Below are 21344 nucleotides of genomic sequence, written 5' to 3'. Positions count from 1 at the left end.
GTGCTGAGTGCGTTCGATCAAAATTACCCGATTCCGTCTTGGCGTTGAGCTGCCGATGCAGGAGGCGTGGGGAGGTTGCCGCAGCTGTTGCGGGGCGCGGCTTGACCTGCTTTGCTTTCGGTGGTCCCTGTAGAAGAGCCAGCTCGCTCTCTCTGTTCGGGCTTCACTTTGTAATCGAGTCCAGTCGCCGCCGCCAAGAAAAGCTCGCCCTGATTGACGCGCGTCGGCTGAGAGACGGCTTGCAGACAAACGGGCCGCTCACGGTGGATTTCGTTCTCTCTTGTCGATCTGGCTCCTCCGCTGAAGACTGTTATTGTTAGGAGCGAGGAAGACGCGCCTCCTTCTCTCCCCCCTTTCTTCGTTTGCCTGCCCACTCTGTGTGGGCCGCGTTGAGATGACCAGCTGCTGCCGCGCCGCCAGGACAACGCACGCCCCTTTTGGAGGTGCGCGATCTGTTGTTGGCAAGAGTTGCTGTACGCCGGACTGGCCTCCGATGCGTGTGTAGGTATGAAGACTCCGGCACTTGTGCCTCGTCGGTGCTGTTTTCTTCTTTGTTCGCTTCTCGATAACCTCGGTATACTTCTGTGTCGAAGTGATGTTACTACAAAGTTTAATGTCGTTCGTGTTCTCGTACCGGAGCGCTGTCGAGTGAACATGCACTTTCTTCCGACTAGGCGATTCCTGAGACCGTCGCCAACCTGGTTAGAGCACCAAAGCATGCAGCCTAAACACGACTTAGCGCTGCAGGCTAGCTGGCACTGTGTGCTATGTGCCATTTGGTTCTGTCTTTATTCTGATTACATTGAATCCTAGCCATGATCTAGCCATATACATTCGAGATAATGTCAGTGTGATGTATTGTCTCTCCGGCGTTATCAAACCACCAGGTTGGCGCGCGCAGGGTTGTCTTTCAAGGAATGTGGGGGAGAGGTCGTCGCAGCGCTGGGCGCACTCTGTGGCAACCAGCCACGGCGCTACTGCTGGCTTCCCCTTCTTTAGACTCAGCGGGACAAGTGTCTTGTAGTTTGCTCAACTCGTGAATGATGTATCGTGTCGTTCACTGGCGGCGGATGTTTTTTTTTTTTTGTTTTCACGACTCATGAGCGAATTGCGCAGCGGCTGTCGTCAGTCCCGTTTGTGGAAGTGTACCTGCTCGACAATTCGGTATATCTCAAATGTAGCTTCAACGAAAGGTTTTATCACGCCGCTAAATTTCCTGGCTGACTACGGTGGTCGTAACTGACTAGCTGCCGACACGGAGCTCTGCCCGAGGGCTTGGACTGACGCTGAGGATGTTCTTGTAGCGGAAGCTGCGCAGGAAGTGGGGGACTTTTTCCGCCTGTAACCGCGACGGGAGCGCACTATGAATTAAACATCCGAAGGAACTGGTGCGTGCGGGTCTGTGTGTCGCGGCGGCTCATTGGAAGTCCGCAGCAGCGCCTTTTTGGGCTTGGCGGAGCCCCTTCCACGCTTGAGCAGTCGTGCTGTCGCCGCCGGAGGCTCCGGCGAAGAACGTGCCGGTACGGGTCGACCCGGGAGACCTCTTCCCTCCTGTCTGAGGTCGCTGACTCCTTCCGAGTCGTCGTCGAGCGTAGGGAGTGTGTGTGTGTGGGGGGGGGGGGGCACGGCTCTCGTTCGTATCACGGTCGCGTGAACATCCAACCCGCTGTGTGACCTGGCCGGAGCATGCCGGCACGTCGCCAGCCAAGGTCACGTGGCTTCTTTGCTCGCTTCGACGTGCCCTGTCTTCAGAGCGGAAGAACCTTTGTCGTCGCTGCTCGCTCATTGTTTCCCGCCGCTCATCCGTGAGTTGCGAGTCTCCTCGGCTCGTTTGCCGTCTCGCCCAAGTTACGCCGTGTGTTAGCCACCGAGCTTTGCAATCATGAGCACGTGGTGCCTTTGTGGCCTGCCTGTTGCGTTTGCGCGATCTGCAGTGGAAGCCGCCATAGTTTCGGTTTTTAATCTGACAGCTTCTGAGTGCGCGCGGTTTACATAACTTGCTTGGTACTAATCGTCACTATAGGAGCTTTCGAGTGTGCTTGGGAAACCTAGTTCTACGCCATGATGTGTGTTTGTGTATTGGCAGTACTCTTAGCTGGTTTAATGGGTACGTATCTTCGTGGAAACCAAGTTTGGGTCAGGTCAGATTAGTGCCTAAGCACCACCAGCAGAAAGAAGCACGAGAGCTCCTTTCTTGTGTTTCTTATTTCTTCTGGTGGGGCTTGAGCGTCAAGTTTTTTGTGGAAGTTGTGCTCGTGTCACGTGCCTTTGTGTGTGTTTTATGCATACACATGCAATGCGCATACGGTAAACATAAAAGCGTCCGAAGTTTGTGTACTTAGTGAAAAAATATTCTGGAGTGATAAGAGAGTCCATGCGACTGTGCATGACACCGCAGTGGATAGCCTACGATTGTGTAGTACTTCTGTACAGTCCGAGCGTCCATGTCAGAGAGGCGACTTAATAACTTTCATGGCGCCGCATGGATCGCTTCGTTTTCTTTCGCTTCAAGAAAAGCAGTGTTCACAAGCAGGGTCTCCATAAGGTCGACTCTTCGCTCGAGAAAAAGTGCGGAAGTGTGCACTGTTCTGGTCGAGGGCGTTTCGTCGGCGGAAGAGTTCTTTGTCTCTTTCGTCGTTGCCCGGCTGCTCATTTTTTCTCTCGCTCGTCCATTGTATGTCAACACAATCGCCCACTGCAGTCTCTGTCCGTCGAACTCTCGGCTGTATACCTCCTCCTGCGAAGACGACGGATCACGCCCCTTTCTCTTCCATTTGCTGAGAAGCCTTGTGGACACCGGCGGTATCGTGCGCGTTGCCGCCCACTTTTCCGCGTCCCTTTTGTCTCGCGTGGTTTTCTCATCTCTCTCTCTCTCACTCTAGCTCACTTTCGCCGATTCTACGGGCAGGTGTGTTGCCCATCCGAGAACACCCGCGCGAGAGTAAGTCTCACGTGCAGTCCAGTTGCGTACGCGTTTGTTTCATTTTTTTTTTCTTTTTTGCCTCTACTTATGAGGTAGCGTTGTTCTTGTCAGCGTGTGCAGTGCCGCACCTTGGTCCTTGCGCGGTGTCCCCCCCCCCACTTTTTTTTAATTTTCCGTTAGGGATACTGCGCCGCTTCGCGATGGCGAACGTGTTTTGCTCGTAGATGTCGACGTCCGCCGGACTTCCGGCGTACGTTCTGTTCTGCCCAGAATACGACCGCGCATCCACTTGTTACCGACGTTAAATTCACAAGAACCGCGAGGCGGGAGAGGTCTCGGTCCTTTTTTACGGCCTGGGCGTGACCGGAATAGCAGTCGGCGAAGCCCTCTGGCACGACTTCGTGTACGCTTTGGCGGCGACCGTCCTCGCCGCCGCCGCCGCATCCTTCGAAGACGTGCGTCGCGCGCTCTTTCGCGCACAAGGTTGTTTCGAGCGCGCACGTCTTCTCGCGACGCTTGACGAGCGTAGCGTGGAGACACGCGTATAGAGACCGCGACGTCGGCAGAAGCGCAAGGCACGTTCAAGCAAGCGTTGTCACCCGACATGCACGTCCTGGACGGCGCGCAGAGTAGTAAGTGGCGGCTGTCGGGTACCCTTCGTGACGCTCCTGCAGTTCGCCATTGTCGCGTGCCTAGTAGCGCGCCCATTTTTTTTCTTGCATGAAGTAGCAGCGTTCTGCGATTTCTCCGTGCCTCCGAGACTCTTCGCTGGCGCTTGCGAACTTTGAACGATTATACCCGTCTGCGGAGTGGCGTTCGTATCGCCCAGACGAGGACGGGCTTGATAAATTCACGCAAGACAGTCGGGAGCAGACACGGCATTTGTCATGTGCCCTTCGCAAGCGAGGTCTCTCTCCAGCTGGATCAGTTTAACCTTCTAGCCAGAAAGCTTTCCAGTTCGGTGATTAGGCTGTATAGGATTATAATTCAGCTCTATGTCGAAGAACGTCCAGCTGGAATATGGCCGAATTCAAGCTGGGAACTGAGAATGTGCCAGGTGGATATTCGTCCACTTCTCGTCGAATTGTCGAAGTTGTCTTTCCACCTGGGAAAATTTCCGTTTCAGTAATTCATCTCGAGATGGAACTTTTTCGTCAGGGTGCACCTTAAAACCTAATACATTAACAAGCAGGTGCACACAATAATAAATGTTTGTGGGTGATTTCATTGTAAACTTTGCTTCTTTGGGAGTTTGTTACCTCTCATTGAAAGCCTCGTGCCTTTTCTTTATATGGAGTACAAGAGGGTGTTTACCTTTGGTTTTTGATTAATATCTAATAAAATGCACTTAAAGTGCAGCGTGGCTGTTAAATTGCGGTAAGGGAAAGTTGGAGTCCTCTTAAATTGCCACCGAAAATGCTTGTTAGCCTTGGGTTGTTTCAATTAATTCAACAGCCTTTGTATGAAGGCAGTTCAGTTCTCAAGAGGTATCTGTCGTGAGGTCCTAACACCACAGATAGCCGCAATGTTTTTAAAATATTGCAAGTATTCTGTGTGCAGCTATTGCATCGGTCTAGACAGAAAATTTTTTTGAGCTAAGGAGGATAGCTTCACTCACCCTTTACATATTTTCGTGCATATTTTTGCATGTGTATGTATATTTGCACTAGCAAAATAAAAAAAATTGGAGGAGGAGGTTGAACCCCCAACCTCAACCTGGCAATGCCACTAAGTAGCCAGCATCCAAGGTGAGCGAATGCCAATACGCCACAATGACCTGTTTCCGCGTTATCACCTGTACACCTCCCTGAAATTGAAACAGGCGGCATCACGTCCTTGAATTGCGCTAATCTGGAAATCTACGAGGTGTGCTGTTATTTTACTCTCTAGCACTGAACATCTGAAACCTTCATTCACTGTAAAGGGCGGGGAGATGTGCATAGAAGGCTGAAATGTCATGTCAGTACTCCTTCGTAGGCTACAGTTTGTTGACTTTCTGGCAATATAACCCATCGTAGGTTGCTGGTAGAAGCAAATATCACTTCTACGCTAAATCTATCAGGCGAGTACTTTCAAAGGCAGACTTTTCTGGGTAAATACTTAGCTATGTCCATGTCCCTGTTGAAGGAAACAATTTCTAATTCAATTTTTGTTTCCAGAGTCACTGCATTCACTTTCATTTTTGTAAGCCTTTTAAATTAGCAGCTCGCAGCTTCATTGCAGGACATAATATGCCTCATAGTGTGGTTTCGAAATTCAACAATTTTCATTTTATTTTATTTTAGCTATCTTAAAATAATATGTATTCTGATCTATCATAGCAGAAAGTTTAATCAGTCTTTGACATAATTCATTGCTTTCTCTCATTAAATAACAGTTCTCTTTTGCCACTTTTTTTTTTCCACATCTTTCTTGTTACTTTTCTATGTATGTATATATATCTCACGAGTGTCAAAAAACCACAGTGAGCTTTCACTACTTTGACATTAGATTTATGTCTATCTTTGTGCCTTACACGTTTCTTGTACAGAGCTTTTTGTTGGAGATTCTTTCGTTTTTAATGTCGGCAGGGAAAATTACTGTTTGTTAGTCAATTCATAGCTTCGTTGCAGTAGTTCAGCTTTGCTTGCTTCTCTGATGTTACAATGACAGTTTCAGTGCCATGATACCTGGTGGAGGCAATAGAGCATAATTTCTGTTTTTGCACAGTCGTTAAATTCAGCAAAGCTTCCTGCATGCAACATAGCGATTTCAATAAAGTGGCAGCACATACTCTGCGACGCTTCATGGAAGGCTCAGTTTCTGTGGGATCCTTCTGTAAAATGGAAGTTTGCAGATTTTAATCATCAATATGGTACCGTATTACATTGCCGACATGGCATTCATCCACTGCGATATTGACTTATGGGAATGAATATTCTGTGTTAGAGAAATTGGCCTCCAGTTAAATAGATCAGTTTTCTGCTAACAAGCTTCACCTAATTAAGCTCATCTTTCCTTCAAATGAGATATTTTCGGCATATTTGATTTTGTTTGTCAGTGCAATGAAAAAAAACTCTAAATGTACCGTTAGTGTGAAAAAAGTTTTGGACTGCAAAGGCAAGCTTGTTCCATGTTTGACCTCCTTTTAGCCATGTCTAAAATTTTGTCGGTCACTCATAATAACCCTTCAGAAAGTCCTCCTAAGTAGCTGTAGTTGTTTTACTTATGGGTACAGGGGTTGTGGATTTTTTTGCTGTGTCAAGAAATTTGTAGTGCTTTGTTCCGTGCATAAGATACTTGCTAATTAATGGTGTGCAACATTTTCTACTCAATGAAAACTACTCAATCTTATTGACAGAAAGAGAGAAAACTATATTTATAAGGCGGAATATATTTATTATTTATTATTCGCTATATTTATTCCCAGTGGAATAAGCAGGTGCAACAAAAGCTATATGTCGGGGTGCAGCTTCTTAGAAATTTAGTCTCTAGTGTTCCAGATGTAGGCACTACAGCAGGCAGATAGATTAACCTTTATATAAATTGCGTATGGTACGAGTCGGATGGCTGTCTCTTTGCACACAACTGCATCTAATATAATTTATCTCGTACTTCAATTCTGCACCTTTGTTCATCTCTCAGAAAATAGAACTCGTGTCAAATGTAATACTATCTTGTTACGTTTCACAAGAGTTATTGAGAGCATGTTGCTACCTAATGTAAAGTTACATTACCATATTTTGTTACTCTCTTCAGGTATTGTTTAACAAGGATGTACTCAGGGGGGGGGGGGGGTTTGCTTACAAATATTAAATATTGCTGCTTAGGAATATTACATGACTTTCTGTCTGTTAAAAATAAAGTTTGTTAAAAACAAATGGTTCACGTTATCAAGGGTGTACTTATGGATGAGACACTCATGGGGGGGGGGGTTTGGTACGAATGATAAATGCCATTGCTTATAACTATTACATGCCTTTCTATCTGTTAAAGACAAATGGTTGAGGATATGGATATTAAAAGGACACTAAAGAGAAAAATGTTTTTTTCACTTATTAGTAAAGTACAATTTTACAATCCTAAAAACATCACTCTTAATGCAACACGACGCTTAGTAAGAGAGAAAATGCGGGGAAAAAAATGCGGGTGAAGACGCCTTTGTGAGATTCCCGTGCCAAACAGGATTTTTAAGCCATCTACTTGGTTTTACATAGCTCCTACTCGATAAAAATGAAGTACATTGTCATCTGTGGTGCCATATACTTTGGATACAAGTTTTTTTTTAATTTTCATCGAGGTAATGTTGCAAAAATATGAAAAATGCATTTTGAAATTCGTTACATCACGTGCGGAGATCTTGGCACGAAATTTAAAAATAAATATTCAACCTTAAAGTTCTCGGCTCATAATGAACTTATGACAGTGAAACTTATGACATTAGAGTTTTCAGAGTGCCATTCATCATTCTAAACCAAGTCGTTCTTCACAGTTCTTTTGAAATCGTTACTTTTTGTTTGCCTATTGTGCATAGATGCGTCGTACACATTCTTACATGCACGCTTCTTTGTCTTTCCTACACAGATGCAAAGAAAGGTGCGGCAGGAGCAACAACAAGGGTGAACTCCCAAAGTCCCGGCACAGGTCCTCCCAGCAAGGTCGGAGAGACGCGAATCCAGGCCCAGACCAAAGCCGAATTCACCAAGGAGATCCAGCGACTGGGTGCGCTGTGCGAGTCCAGAACCAAGGAGCTCACCATGCTCAAGTTGCAGCTCAGGCATGCCTCGGCCGGATTCGCCTCTTTCGCCGTCGTCGTCCAACACCTCAATGCGCAGGTTTTGCAGGTAATTCACTCTGTTCATTCTTCTCATCTGTAATCTGAAGTCGTTTTTTATTCAGAAGCCTTCTCTCACAAAGTTGTTACCCGAATAGGCATAGAAGGGAGGCGTCTGGTTTCATACCTGCCAAATCTAACGAAAAACAGCTCGTGGCCCATCCCAAAAGGAGTATAATAAGAACAAAGGCAACAGTGTAAGCACTACAGTCTTTTTTGTCTTGGCAGGCCGGTGTCATGAGGAAAAACGCACAAAATTTGGATAGAGTTGCTGCTGTTGTAAAAAAAAAAGAAAAAGAAACGGAGTATTTGGAGAGTGTTTTTGCCGCACAACTGTAGTTGACATATACTTCGTGTATTTTCCTTGATTACGCCTCGGTCTTGGCACTTCCCAGCCATGAACAGCATGCGTGCTATCAGTGTGATGTAGCTTTTCTTAATTTAAAACTGGCTCGAGCGAGGTTTTCAAGAAAATAAACACAAGCAAGTTAGATGATAATTATAGGTGTGGTGCAAGAATACTCTCTAAATACTCTATTTTTAGAGTATTTTCGAGGGATGCAGCATATATTTAGTCTCTCGGGTACAGATGCTTGCACATATCATACGATTAAGAATATCATAACTGATCTCTAGCCTTTCGTGCCCATAATTTAAGCATTTCTATGATGTTACTGCTGTACTGATGAACAATAATTAGAAACATACACTTTTTTTTTTTTCGTAAAAAAAGTAAATGTGCTTTGTGAAATATTGATTCTGCCATTGGCGTCACTGTTCGATGAGCAGTCTGTGAAGCAATTTCGTGCATGGTTCATGCATTGGTGCTTCTCTTTTTCATTTTTCAGAACAACTCGTTTCGTATTCCAAAGCTGTCTGAGGAATTGCGGAAATCGCAAGAAGAGATTGAGAAGGCTCGCATTGCTATTGGTGAGAACGAAGTTCGAAAGGCATTCTTTTGTCCCTATAATGTAGAAATTTCTTGTCTTTGCATCCTGACTAAATATGTTCGGCACATGGACCTAAGTTTTCATGGTGTTATGGTACAAATCTCAAGTACGGTTGAATTGGTAGATGTATTGGTTGGTGTGTGCATCTTTTCTACACAACTTTGGTGGCACTGTATCTATAACATCAATAACTACCATTAACACACTAAATTAGTATTGGAATACTTTGTCAGTGCTGTAAACACAGATTTTTGGTGCCTAATCCAGGTAATATATGTTGGTGCTTTCTTTTGCCTCATGCAAACTACAGAGGAGTACAAAAACAAGATAGAGGAGCTCAAGCAGAGCCATGAAAAGGAAATAATCTCATTGAGAAAAGAGTTGGAAGCGTCACACAAAAAGAGGACGAAAGAGTGTGAGTCCCTGCTGCTATACATCCACTTCCACCGTTTGGCCTAACCAAGAAAAAAGGGGGAGGGGTTTAAACATCCACTGAAAATGTTCAATTCTGCATGTGTATATGTGCCTGCATGCACATAAAATGGCCGAACCACTCCACCCTGCGCTGAAAAGGGACCTCTGGCTATGTCACTAATTGACAGGTATGGGAGTTGCCCCAATAAATGTGCCTTTTCGTTTGCTTTTAGTGGAGGAAGCCCATCAGAATGAACTGACTGGGTACTTGGAGGCTCACACACGGAAGGCAAGTACTGCACATGTGTATTTTTATGATGAACAGTTGAGAAATGTTTGTTCTCCACCATACTTCTTGTTGCTGAGGCAGCGGCATATGCGGTCTGCCAGTGACGATGAGTAGTGTTCACGCATCAAAGCTGCTATGAGGGAATGCCTAGCACATATTGTGGCTCTGAGTGGTTACTCATAAGACTATGTAATTGCATTCAGTGCTATCAAAGCCAGGAACCTTTTGTGGTGTTGAGAATAACCTAGGGAACCAAATACTTGATGCTAGCAGCAAAGCCAAGTTTTGAATGAAGAACGGCAAACGTGGCATACACAGGCGCTATTCGATACATATCATAGTGTGGGATTTAGTTTGCTCAAGCTGCTTTGTTCATAGCTCATTGAAAATAAAGGCACTGCAAGCATTGGGCACAGAAGGCAAGAAGTATTCACTGTGAGATAACAACCATTGTTTTATTGTATGTTCGTTTATTGATGCTGACTTGACCTCGATCATCAACAGGTTGCTCAGAATAGAGATAGTGTTCCATTCGCCCAGACCTCAATGAGGCTCCAGTTTTATGCTCACACGAGACGTCGGAGAAAGTAAAATCATGGAAAGAAAGAAATCCGCACTCCTAGAACAAACTGACACAGCACACTCTAATGTTGCCGACACATAGTAATTTGTTGGTAAGATTTACACAACAGCGAGCTTGCTAATGTGACAATAACAAAGAAATAAAATGCCAATGTAGCACACACACAAACAGCACAATGCTCACAATGTTATGTGAATGCAAAGTCACCGATGTTTGACTTGCCATGGGAGCTGAAGTAACCAGGGCGTGGAATTCCTCGCGTACTTTCCGTAAGACTCAATCTTAGTCGTTGTTTAACGGGGACACCCCAAGGAGGAGAGTGCCCTTCCGCGTGCGCCTGTGTAACCTCTTGCCACCAGGGCAGTGCCACCGCAGCAACTTGTACTTGTACACTTGTACAATTGTACAACAATTGTACAAGTTGTACTTGTACAACTTGTACTTGTATCACTTGTACAGCAGCGAGTACACTAACTACTTCGCAGGACGCATGGACGCCATGAGGCAAAAGCAAATTTAAAGGGTTGTTTGTTGACAAATCCTCATAATAGATGTGCCCAGAAGGGTGCTAAGTATCTTTCACAATGGCCTCGGAATACATGTGGTTTACATCAATTGTGGGCAGCCATGAAAAACTTTGGATAAGCAAGCCTATATTCAAAATAGTTTGCAGTTCAACTTGCCAAGCTGATAGCTAAGCATGCAGTCCTTGTGAGCAGTTCTTTTACTGATAGAACACTCCTATCATGGAGCACTCATGCAGTTTGAGAAAGGGTGCCCACCTTGGTGAAGAGTTTGCTTGTCAGTACTGTAATCACCCTTATGCATTCATTATCTAAGTCACAAGTGGTCAACAACGGCTTCAGGACATTAAACCCTTTTACATTACAAATTCTAATCATGTGTTCCTTTCATCCGTGCCTCTTCACACAGCTTTTCAGAATAGTGTCATTCTATTCTCATAAATACATTTTCCTTTTGAGAATACTCCACTTCTCTTATACTGCTACATGATTTTAAATGTTCTTAAATGGGCCCTGCAACACTTTTTGAGCGTGGTCTGAAAATGCTGCCAATCAGTAGTAGAGCCAAATATTATAGTGCAGCATGTGACCTGGAATTCACAATAAATTATTGAAGTCAGCTAAAAATTGCTTTCTCTTCTCTCAACAAATGAGAGAAGCTCAAAAGTAACTCGTAAATGCCCTTCTGTCAGCCATTGGCTGATTCGAACATGGCGCGCTGGGTCATCACAGAAATCACCTCGGGAGGCCGTGACTTGTCTGCACGTGTGCGCGCAATCACACTGAAAAAATTTCGTATTCAAAGAAAAGAAAAAAGTGCTCAAGGTTACAGTAGTCCCGAAGAGCGCGTGATGCAATTTCTTTTTCCGTGCCATTCCTCCCTGCTGAGCTTCTAGCACTTCTGTTGGGACAAGAGAAAAGATAATGCAATTGCAGCGTGCGACAAATCTGTGATTTCGCTCGTACTAAATGGATTCTTAGAATTTTTGTAGTGGTGAATAAGTGTTTCAAGGCCCCTTTAAGTACTCTGGTGTAAATGGTCTGCAAAGGTGTCTTTTTTTTTTTTTTTTAAGTGAGTCCCGGCCAGATGCATGTTGCATTTTCGATAGGGGCGAAAATGTATGAGGCTCGTGTACTTAGGTTTAGGTGCGCATTAAGGAACCTCAGGATGTCTAAATTTCCAGAGCCCTCCACTACGGCGTCTCTCATAATCGTATCGTAATTTCACGGTATTAAAGAACAGGCATTACCATTTTTAAAGTGATGCTCTTCATAAAAACTGTAATGTGCATCAAGTGTCTGCATTTACTGAAAATGGTATGGGCATATAAGGTTATAATCAAATGCACGCTGAGTACTCTCTCTATTTAGAGTGCCTACAGGCATTTTTGCTTGCAATTTGCCTCAACTGTCTCAAATTGTACATCCTGGTTGTCAAACATGCATATATTTTTACATAGAAATTAGAGAAACTCCAGTCTGGTGTGCATTATGTGGTGCCGCTCATTCGCAATTCTAACAAAAAGTTTGGCTTGCACATTTTTTCTCTTTCATAGCTTGAAGAAATGAAGGCATTTTACACGAATGCACTCGATAACAGCCGCAAAAACAGTGATGAAACCTTGGACGCTATGAAACAGAGGCACAGGGAAAAAATTGATGGTGAGTCCCTAGTTTGAACATAGATCGCTTATTATTTCTGAGAATTTGCTTCGGCTGCAACATGGTTTCAGCTGCTCAAAACACCTCAAACCAATCATTTTTGACGTTCTGATGAATGTGTCTTGGAGCCCATTCAAACAATTTGTTCCGGTCTTCAAAAAATCGTTATTTCTTGAGCACGGAAGTCTAAAGTTGGCGTGACCCGAGGCACATATCTCTTGTGGGTCATACTCATAGTTGACTAGCTTGGGTATCCATCATTGCAGTGGCTGTTTCAGTTTCAGGACAATTTATTTTTTCTTGGTTTTCAGCATTGCACTTGTTTTGTGTTGATTATCTGATAACATGAAATAGTTGCACTCTTCGTGCCCTGCTCCAATCAGCACAAAACACTGCGATTACATTGCTATTTGATGCTCAGAATTGAAAGGTACATGCAACAAATAGGTATCGAGTAGACTTCACCTCTGCATTTCCATGTTAACATGTATTTGTGTCAATGGCTTGATTCAAGCTAAACCATGCTCTGTTGCAAAAATTGTCACAGTAATTTCATAGCCTCTGTCAGGCAATACGGCCTTTAGCTCTTACTCCTCTTTCTGTATCAGAAAGAAATAAAATAAAAATAAATAAAAAATATAAGTTGAAAAGGGAACATTTGGGGGCTTAAGTGTGTATAACGTGCTTGTTAGTCCCTTTGTACATTTCTAATGCTGATGGTAGTTGCATTGTTCATAATACGGGCTGGGAGTAATACGAGTTGCAGACCACCAGTTTTCTGGAAGACTTGCGAAAGTTGAAAATCACAGGCCATTTTTCTTTACATATTTTGAGTAGTTATACCAGTTAATAATTATTGTTTTTAGCCACATGTGCCTTGTGCTTACTGGACCTATTGGGCATTTCTCTCTAAGCGTTCAGGTTGAAGGGGCTAGTTTGCTTTGCTTCATAACGTTTTGAAGCCATAGGGCATGGTTGGTGTAAAAGACAAGTGATGCAAAAAAAAAATATTCGTGGTAAATTCAATACTTTCACATTGTTCTGTAAGCCTTGTTTTCTATTGACATTGTTCCAAGTCATCCAGAATGACTTTTCAGAGTGTAGGCAGCATTGTACCAAGTCTAAAAAAGAGATCACGAGGCAGTTAACTGTAAAAGTACCCAAGGGAAACATAGAATTCGGCAGATTCATTCAGTAGCCCTTATACTTGTTAAATATCGTTGCCCACTCTTAGCTTGCTGTAGCTTATTCGATGTCCAGGATAGCTCATTTGTTGCTTGCAATGTATTGTGTATATAATAGCTAAACCACTTCTATGATCTAACTGCCTTAAGTTAGTTGTCTTAACTGCATGTGGATGTGTAAGTGGGGACTGTTGTCCTGCAGCGATCAATGAGGAGTATTCATTGCAACTGGACTCCATCAATGAGGACCACCAAGCACGGCAAAAAGAGCTTCAGCAGAGGTACGAAGCCCTTCAACAACAACACAAGCAATTGCAGCAACAGGCGAGGGAGTTCCAGGAGTCCGTACTCTCAGACACAGACGCCAAGATCCAGGTAAGTGTGGTGTTCGTGACAGGCTTGACTGGTTGTCAAGTGTGTAGTTGTCCGTGATAGCCAATGCTTTCTTGTGATAACTGGAGTGAGTATAGAGGTGGCTCTCTCATAGCTCATTCATAAGTTTTGGTACTACAATAATTCATATGTATTCAGTTGTTTGACCCTATTTATTTCTGCTTTTTTCTTGGGGTGTTTAATATGCAATTGTTGTAATTGAGCATTTTGTTAACTACCTTTGGCTAAGATGAAATAGCTTGTCTAAATATAAGATTGTATGGAATATGATAACAGCTTTTGCACACTTTTTTTATTTTCTTCCCATTTAAGAACAAAGTAAGTATGCACTTCCGAATGCAGTAAGTACATATTCCGTTTTTCTGAGAGTGTATAACAAAGGTAACTAATGTAAGCCAATGTTTGACCTCACTTCTTTAGCAGTCTGACCTTGGTTTGGACTGTGTACAATCTGTCAGTTCATTCTTTGAAGTGAGCTTTCGCTTTTCAGTGTACCTGGTGTACCTTGCCACCATGTTGCATACTTCAAATTAAATATCCACATCGCACTGTTGCCCTCTTTGCAGTGGCTTTCCAAGAAAAATGCAGATCTACAGAAGGAAGTGGAAAGCTTGAATGTGGTTCTTGAGATGCGTGCCAATCAGATACAGAACTTGCAACATGCCAAGATAGAACTGGAACGAAAGGCAAGTGTTGCTTTGTCTGTGCTGCTCAGCCCCCTCAATTATGGCTGCAAAACCAACTGAAAAACCATGCAGCATTTGGTATCTCGGCTGTTGAGCGACTTTACTGTGGTATGTAGCAGGTGCGATTTCTTATCGCATGCTGCCTTTTAGATACAATTTATATGTACTGTCCGCATTGCTCTTGTTTTTTTTTTTTTAATACAAGGATGAAGCAGACAGTGGCAGATGCTCAAAAAGCATAGTTAGCCAACAAAATTTTATGCAAGAACTCGACTTTCTTACGAATACTGGGTCCCCCTTCACAGAAGCACCTGGCAGCAGAAAGCGAATTAATAGTCGCCACATCGATCTAGACCTGTATTTCAGCATCGGCCTCCTTCTTATTTACAGCTAGCTGAGAGAAGTATTACAGGGCCATCAACTAAGTAAACTTGTGTACTGTTGCTTTTAAAGTTTTCCAGCATAAGTACTGATGTCCTAGCATGTAGCCTAGAGTATTGCTTGTTTTTGAAGTCGGTGACTAATTTCGCCAAACAGGAATCATTCAAAATGTGGCTCTCTTAAGTTCGAAAGTAGCTAAATATATACCTTGCTTTTGTGAGGCAAATCAATTTCGCTAGATACTTACCAACGTTCTTCAAATTGTTTCAAGATGCAGTAGGAATCAGTCTTGTTGGGGATTGCTTCAAATTACCATATTTTATGGTGTAAAAGTTTCACTTTTGTATAAGATGCGCCCCCTACTTTTGATGGCTTTTTTGGGGAAAAAAGTACATAAAACACACCTATTTTTGACCCTGTCAACATCATGAAAAACAACAAAACATGTACCTAGTCGCGCATGGCATTGACTATTTCTGAGCAGCAACATAAGACTTTATAAATAACACTGTGCTGAGGCTCAAAAAACCAATACTTATTCAAAAGAATTTAAAGTCACATTCTTAGGTGCACTGCCAAAGTTCTTTCGCTTTGGTTGGCGTCATCATGAGGATGCCGTTGTCGGCCTCTGAGTAACTTTTACGTGATGTTGAAAGCACCTTTGAGCACATTGTTGGCATTCTTTCTGTGGCATTACGAAGCTTTGCAGAAACACGCAAATAATAATAATTGCGCCTCACGTTTGACACCTACACACACAATATATAAAGCGTGAATGGCAACAGCAAGCTGCGACTACTGCAGGATTGGAGTGGTGCTTCAAGCGGATACTAATAGTGATAACAAAGTGGTACTTTGGTTTCTGCGACTGGTTCTGCGGGCCCTACAACATAACAATAAAACGTTGTAGTGCTCCTTCTCTGTTTATTGCCTCCATTCCATGGTGTTATTGATTTGCATAAGAAAAAGCAATTCAAATATAACAATAGTTTGTGCGACAATGATGGCAATTATTACAGCCATAATCTCCGTGGTCACTGCAATCCTTGATTAGTTAGTAGCTGACATCTAAGATCACACCCATTTAATTGTTGTAACAAGATTATATATCTGTTGATAAATGCTCTTGTACTCAGTTTACGGAACTCTCAAATGAAATACCGACATAGTGGTCTCGCAGAATGGCGTGACTTATTGCGTATGTAAGACGCACCAGCGAAAATGTCGGAAAAAAAAGGTTCGTCTTTATACACCGAAAATCACGATAGTCGAACTAAGTCAACCAAGAGGGTTGATAAGAAAATTAAGGCGAAATTCCCAAGTCATCCAAACACCTTTGTTTGGGGTGGCTGCGAGAAACTGTTGCAGTGCTTTATGTAAGCTTGCGGTGATTTGCGATTTCTGCGAATGAGTTGGGGTCTGTGCATGTGCATTTGTGAATTCTTGTCGTAGTTGTTGAGAGAGAGCTCTTTTCTGCAGCGCACCCAAGGCCAAGGCCTTTTTTTTTTTTCCATTTCTTTATTCTTCTTCTTTTTTTCTTCCAAGTTAGGCATGCGAATACGGTGTACCTTTCTTGTGGATTGATAAATAGGTAGACGTGGTCCTTGGTTTTAAAGGAGCACCAACGCAAAAAAAAATTTTGCATCTTGTTTGTTCTGTCACAATAGGTAGTCACCGACTTGCTTATCACAGATAGAAGTGTCGTGTTCGTTTCAGAAAGTGCCAAGCGAGACTGGGTGTAGAGTGGTTTCCATGTAAACATAGGCGACTGTGTGAGCATCAAAAAGTGTGATCATAAGCAACACCTTGAGACATCCTGTCAACGAAGGCTCTCTGCAAAACTATATAAATATGCATTGGCGCCCCAAATATGCACTCTCAAGGCAAGGAAATCGGCCTTTGTATTCGCATATGAGGCCTCTCTATTGAAAAGGGGGCATGCTCGGGGAGAGTGCTCACAAAGACCGCAGCAGCCAACACAAACTCATGATGCAGGTGGTGGTTGGTTGTTTAAAAGGAAACTAAAGGTGCATTTCCTGTGTGCTGCTGCGACATTCACCTTAAAATTTAGTACGTTCTAGGCCATAATCATGTATATTTCATGGACGATGTGTCTGTGCCCAAAAAGATCTATTCCACAACTTATCTTGCCTTCAAAATTTTCTCAGTTCTTCTTTAAGCCACACACAATAAACAAGTGTGCTGTTGAAGTACAGTGATCTGTTCAAGGACAGTGAATGAATTCTTACGAAAAACTGGCCACCCCATATATGAAATATCTCTCGACTGTGAGCCCACCACAATTTGAAGAATGCTAACATCATCAATTCATATGAGAGAAGATATGAATTACATGTACTTTAAAAATAACGGGCCACTCAGCTTACTGGCTATTCGCAGAGGTAATTACTAGTGGAACAGAGGCTACCTTGGAATTTAATAAACCAAAGGACCATGCAGGATTTCCTGCTGGCTACTCAACATATTCACACTATGAATGATGCGATAGAGAAATGTGCAAAATATAACAAACCTTTATACATACAGCCTTCATAGATTATGAGACAAAAATTTCATTTGTTGAAGTCTTCAGTAGTCATGCAGGCATTATAGAATGGGGGTGTGGACTGACTGAGAAAATCTGTGACCATGCAGGAGGAAGAATTGGACCGGTGCAAGGTAAAAATGCAAAAGATGGAGGCACGCATTGAAGACCTTCAGGAACTGCTCAATGAAAAAGCCAAGGTTCAAAGGTCAGGAGCCTCCCTGTGCATTATGAGTACTATGCAAAAACGTAGCAGACATTGCCACGGCAGGTAACTGCTGTCTGAGTGGCGTCATTCTTTGTCTTGCTCTTCCTGTGGTGACAGCAAGGCAACGAAATTTGTGTAAGAAAATAGTTATTCACAATAGAGGCAGCAGAAACTTTAATTGTGGCAGCAGTTTGTTTTGACTGATACTCGTTATTATACCCTTAATGTATTTAAATCTCACATCCTGCATTTGCGAAAAATTGTGTACACTTGTGGCAGCGAAGATACATTGATTCTTTGTGCCCTTTATGTAATGAAATTTTGTTTATATCAACAAAGTTTGAATTACCAGAAATCCTCATATATGTGACTGAAGGCAACATACCCGCGAGGTTTGTGTTGTTTATTGTTTCTCAGTAAAATTTTTAGACTGTAACGATTATACTGATACTTATTGTTATACAATGCGTGTGGAGTTAAGGTACGAAATATGTTGTGTGCAGTGACAGCAACCCCTGCCAATTCGTACGACACTTACCCGCATGACATCAATGCACTGCGGCGAAATGGATTTTAAAAAATGCATTTGTAAAGTGTTACCCTAAGAAGAGACAGTCTTGCTTGGTTCTCTTTTTTAACACCAGAGCTGTTTAAGCTAGCACTACAACGTCCACTAACAAAAAACACCTGCTGTGCCTATGCCATAACAATCGCCACACCTGTGAGCCACTTGTGCTAAAAATGGTCAAGCCACCGCTGCACCGAGGAGCGACCACCGCCACCAGCCATTGCTATAACAATTACCATGGTTTCGTACACCGTGGCTCAGGAAAAGTGACTTCAACACATACAAAGTGGCAAGCGTTGCGTGAATAAGTGCTTCTTCATCTAAGCATGCTTGATTCAATTGCTGCCGGTTTTGTGAATCCCGTGCTGCAACATAACAAGCTAAGCATCAACCAGCTTCATTGTGTCAAGCTTTGCAGAAACTCATGCCACCTTCTGGCTCTTTTTTTTCTTGTTAGCATCTTATCGTTGGTGTTCAATTAGCTCAGTTCGCGACTGTTATAATGACCCAAAGCGTGAATGTTCAGCTAGAAGCAGCAAAGGCGACAAACACATAGACCAGCAGCAAGTTTGAATTTGCCAAATTTGTGCAGTGGGGCAGTTTTAATTAAATAAGCGGCTGTAAAACACAATGTAGTGAGCCAAACAAAAATTTAATATTTGAATTAGCCGAACGCTCGAGTAATCAACAGCCTGCTGTAATTGGGTAAAAGTTTTCTCGTTTCCTTGGTGTGCGACTGATGTACGAGCAGCTGCACCTCCAGTGCTCCTTACAAATCTGTTTTCTCCTCAGGCTTTCATCCTCCTCAAGCATTTATCTTTATGTTCATTACACGATTCATCCATTGTGACATTGCCTACTCTGTTCTCCCGTATGCAGTAACGAAGTAGCCTTGTGGCCCATGCAGCCGCCTACTAACACAATATTTCTTACATTATCTGCCCCTTGCATTTCAGCCAACTGTCCGTTGAAAATGCCAAACTCAGAGAAACTTCAGAGAAGCAGAACCGCCAACTTTCTCGTCTGGACATGCACAATGAGGAGCTGAAGTACAAGTTGCGCGAAAGCGTCAGCTCTCCCATGCGCGGTAAGAGTAAATGTGGCTTGCTCTTCATTCACAAGGGTTGCTTGTTGGCCTGACTGTTTCCATATGACTTTTCTCTCATTGTGTCATAGCTCGACGCGCGTAAGTACATCCGCTAAACTCTACTTGTGTTGCGTTGCCTGGGCCTTAAAGTGACATGTGTTGGGAAAATAAATCTTTTGTTTGTGGTGTAACTTATTTGCAAAAAACTCACTTCAGCGTAATATATTTACCGGGAAGAATCTTTGGTATTTTTGCAACCATATTGGATGTCAATGTCGGAAGGTGCGGTGCATAGCGCTCGAGGGCACAATGTGAACTTCAGTATTAGTCTAAATTACCTTTTGAACTATATTCACTATTGATTTTCCATAGAAGACTATGTCAGCAGTGAAATTTTGTGTTGAAGCTCATTTATTGAAGATGAATCCTTATAAGCATCTTTGCGGAGCATTGGCACCATTTTATTCTCTTTTTGCTTCCTTATTGTGTTTGGTTTATTTTTTATATAAATATCAACTGAGGTGTATGTGCTTATAAGCTTTAATGAGTTCCTTCATCAAAAATGTCATCATGGACACTAAATTTGTGTAACCTAACTTCAAAAACATCTCTTGTAATGGGGCACGAATGATCAGATTGGGATTTCTTATAAGTTTTTATTGGTGATGATTGCGTGCATATGGCCTATCGGCATAAGCGCGCACAGGGCTCCCTTTTGAGGTCTAGATTGGATACGAGGGTTCATTGCAGCCCCCCCCCCCCCCCTCATTGACTTTGCATAAAAGAACATACATCATGCATACACAAGGCATACAGCTTAAACATTTTTAAATGTAAGGTAACAGCCACATAAGATACACATGTTGCTAGTAACATACACATGTTAAACTGGGAGTGGAAATAGGTAACTAATGCTGCTTTCTTCTTTGCAAAAAACTGCAGATGGTGGGAACAAAGCAAGGGCACGTAGCATGGCCCACAAGCGGTACTCCGTGGCTGACCCAACGGTCATGTCCCAGTCCTGGCACGCTGCCGACCACCAGTCGTTGCCGCGTGCCAGCAATGGTGGAAGCAGGCTGCTGGGTGGAGCACACGGGCTGCACCGCAGCAACCAGACATCCCACTCCCTTCCTCGTGGATCTTCTGAGGGATTCCAACCCAGGATGCGCCGCAGCATGTCTGAGACATCACCGCCGCAAGATGCCTGTGTGCAGCAACTCTTCACATCTTTCGCAGCAGACGTCAGCAATGATGGCAGCACCGATGAATCATTATCCACCTTTGAAAACTCTCCCTGCTCTCAGGACGACCTGCTGAGGTTGACGTGGGTTAAAGAGGATGGCGACATTCTCCAGCAGGATTCCGAAAGCCCGAACACTCCTCACGTGGACTCGTCTTGACAAGGCGCAGCAGCCACGCAAGGTTCTTTGAGATGCAGTGCATCCACTTCGCAGCTGCCCAGAGCCAGGGGCTCGCAAGTGCCGCGCTTGCGAGTCACCACGACCGCTGCGACACGTTCTGTGCTAAATAGGTCTCCTCGCTCCTCAGCGGGCGAAGAGATGGCCCCGGATGAAGATGCAGCGAATTGTCGGCAAGGGAGGGGGCAGACTAGGTACGGACGTACTTAGGCACTACTTACAATACGCCCTGTGTCTCCGTCGAGGGCCCCTTTGTTCTTTGCGAATTCCCTGCCCCCGCTGGCTTGTGCATCTCGCTTTTTCGTCGGCTCCATCCACAAGCGCCATTGCCATGGGCTGCTAGTCAAACTGATGTGTCTGTTCTCTCTTCACTGTGTTAACGATTCTTTGTTGACTGTGTGAGTGTTGGCTTCTTGTGACTGCAGACTCTCTGAATACGTCATCTTCTCTAGCTGCTCTCGTGCGTCTCCTGGAAGAAAAACATTGTGGGACCATTTTGTTGCCATTGTTCAGCAAGTGGCGGCTACCAAATGTGCATCCGGGACATTGTAAATGGTGGTCTTTTCGTGAAGGGATATTCTTTTTCAGTTCCTTTACCTTTGTTTTCCTTTTCAACACTAAAAAAAGGAAAGATTAGGGGTGTATGTGTGTTATATTCTTTTATATCTTTGTGATAATTGTCTTACTTATACATTGAAAGCTTTTTTTTTGCTGTT

General features: G+C 43.6%; 1 protein-coding gene across 4 annotated transcripts in view; it reads left to right on the top strand.

The window, feature by feature from the left end:
* LOC119179018 (uncharacterized) overlaps window positions 1-20967 on the top strand; it is a 137099-nt gene extending 116132 nt beyond the window's left edge. For 3 of the 4 annotated variants that reach the window (XM_075882022.1, XM_075882021.1, XM_075882019.1), the window contains 10 exons: window positions 7487-7746; window positions 8585-8666; window positions 8997-9101; window positions 9334-9389; window positions 12053-12158; window positions 13545-13717; window positions 14302-14421; window positions 17458-17555; window positions 19080-19210; window positions 20153-20967. In XM_075882022.1, the coding sequence (XP_075738137.1) occupies window positions 7487-7746; window positions 8585-8666; window positions 8997-9101; window positions 9334-9389; window positions 12053-12158; window positions 13545-13717; window positions 14302-14421; window positions 17458-17555; window positions 19080-19210; window positions 20153-20610 (1589 nt within the window). In that variant the 3' untranslated portion in view covers window positions 20611-20967. The remainder of the gene's footprint in view (window positions 1-7486; window positions 7747-8584; window positions 8667-8996; window positions 9102-9333; window positions 9390-12052; window positions 12159-13544; window positions 13718-14301; window positions 14422-17457; window positions 17556-19079; window positions 19211-20152) is intronic. The other variant, XM_075882020.1, reaches the window with a different exon arrangement.
* Window positions 20968-21344: the final 377 nt, after the last annotated feature.

The sequence above is a fragment of the Rhipicephalus microplus genome, chromosome 2 (genome assembly GCF_043290135.1).
Source record: "Rhipicephalus microplus isolate Deutch F79 chromosome 2, USDA_Rmic, whole genome shotgun sequence".
Classification (NCBI taxonomy): domain Eukaryota; kingdom Metazoa; phylum Arthropoda; class Arachnida; order Ixodida; family Ixodidae; genus Rhipicephalus; species Rhipicephalus microplus.
The sequence above is the reverse complement of the archived record's forward strand: the minus strand, read 5'-3'. Positions and strand labels throughout refer to the sequence as shown.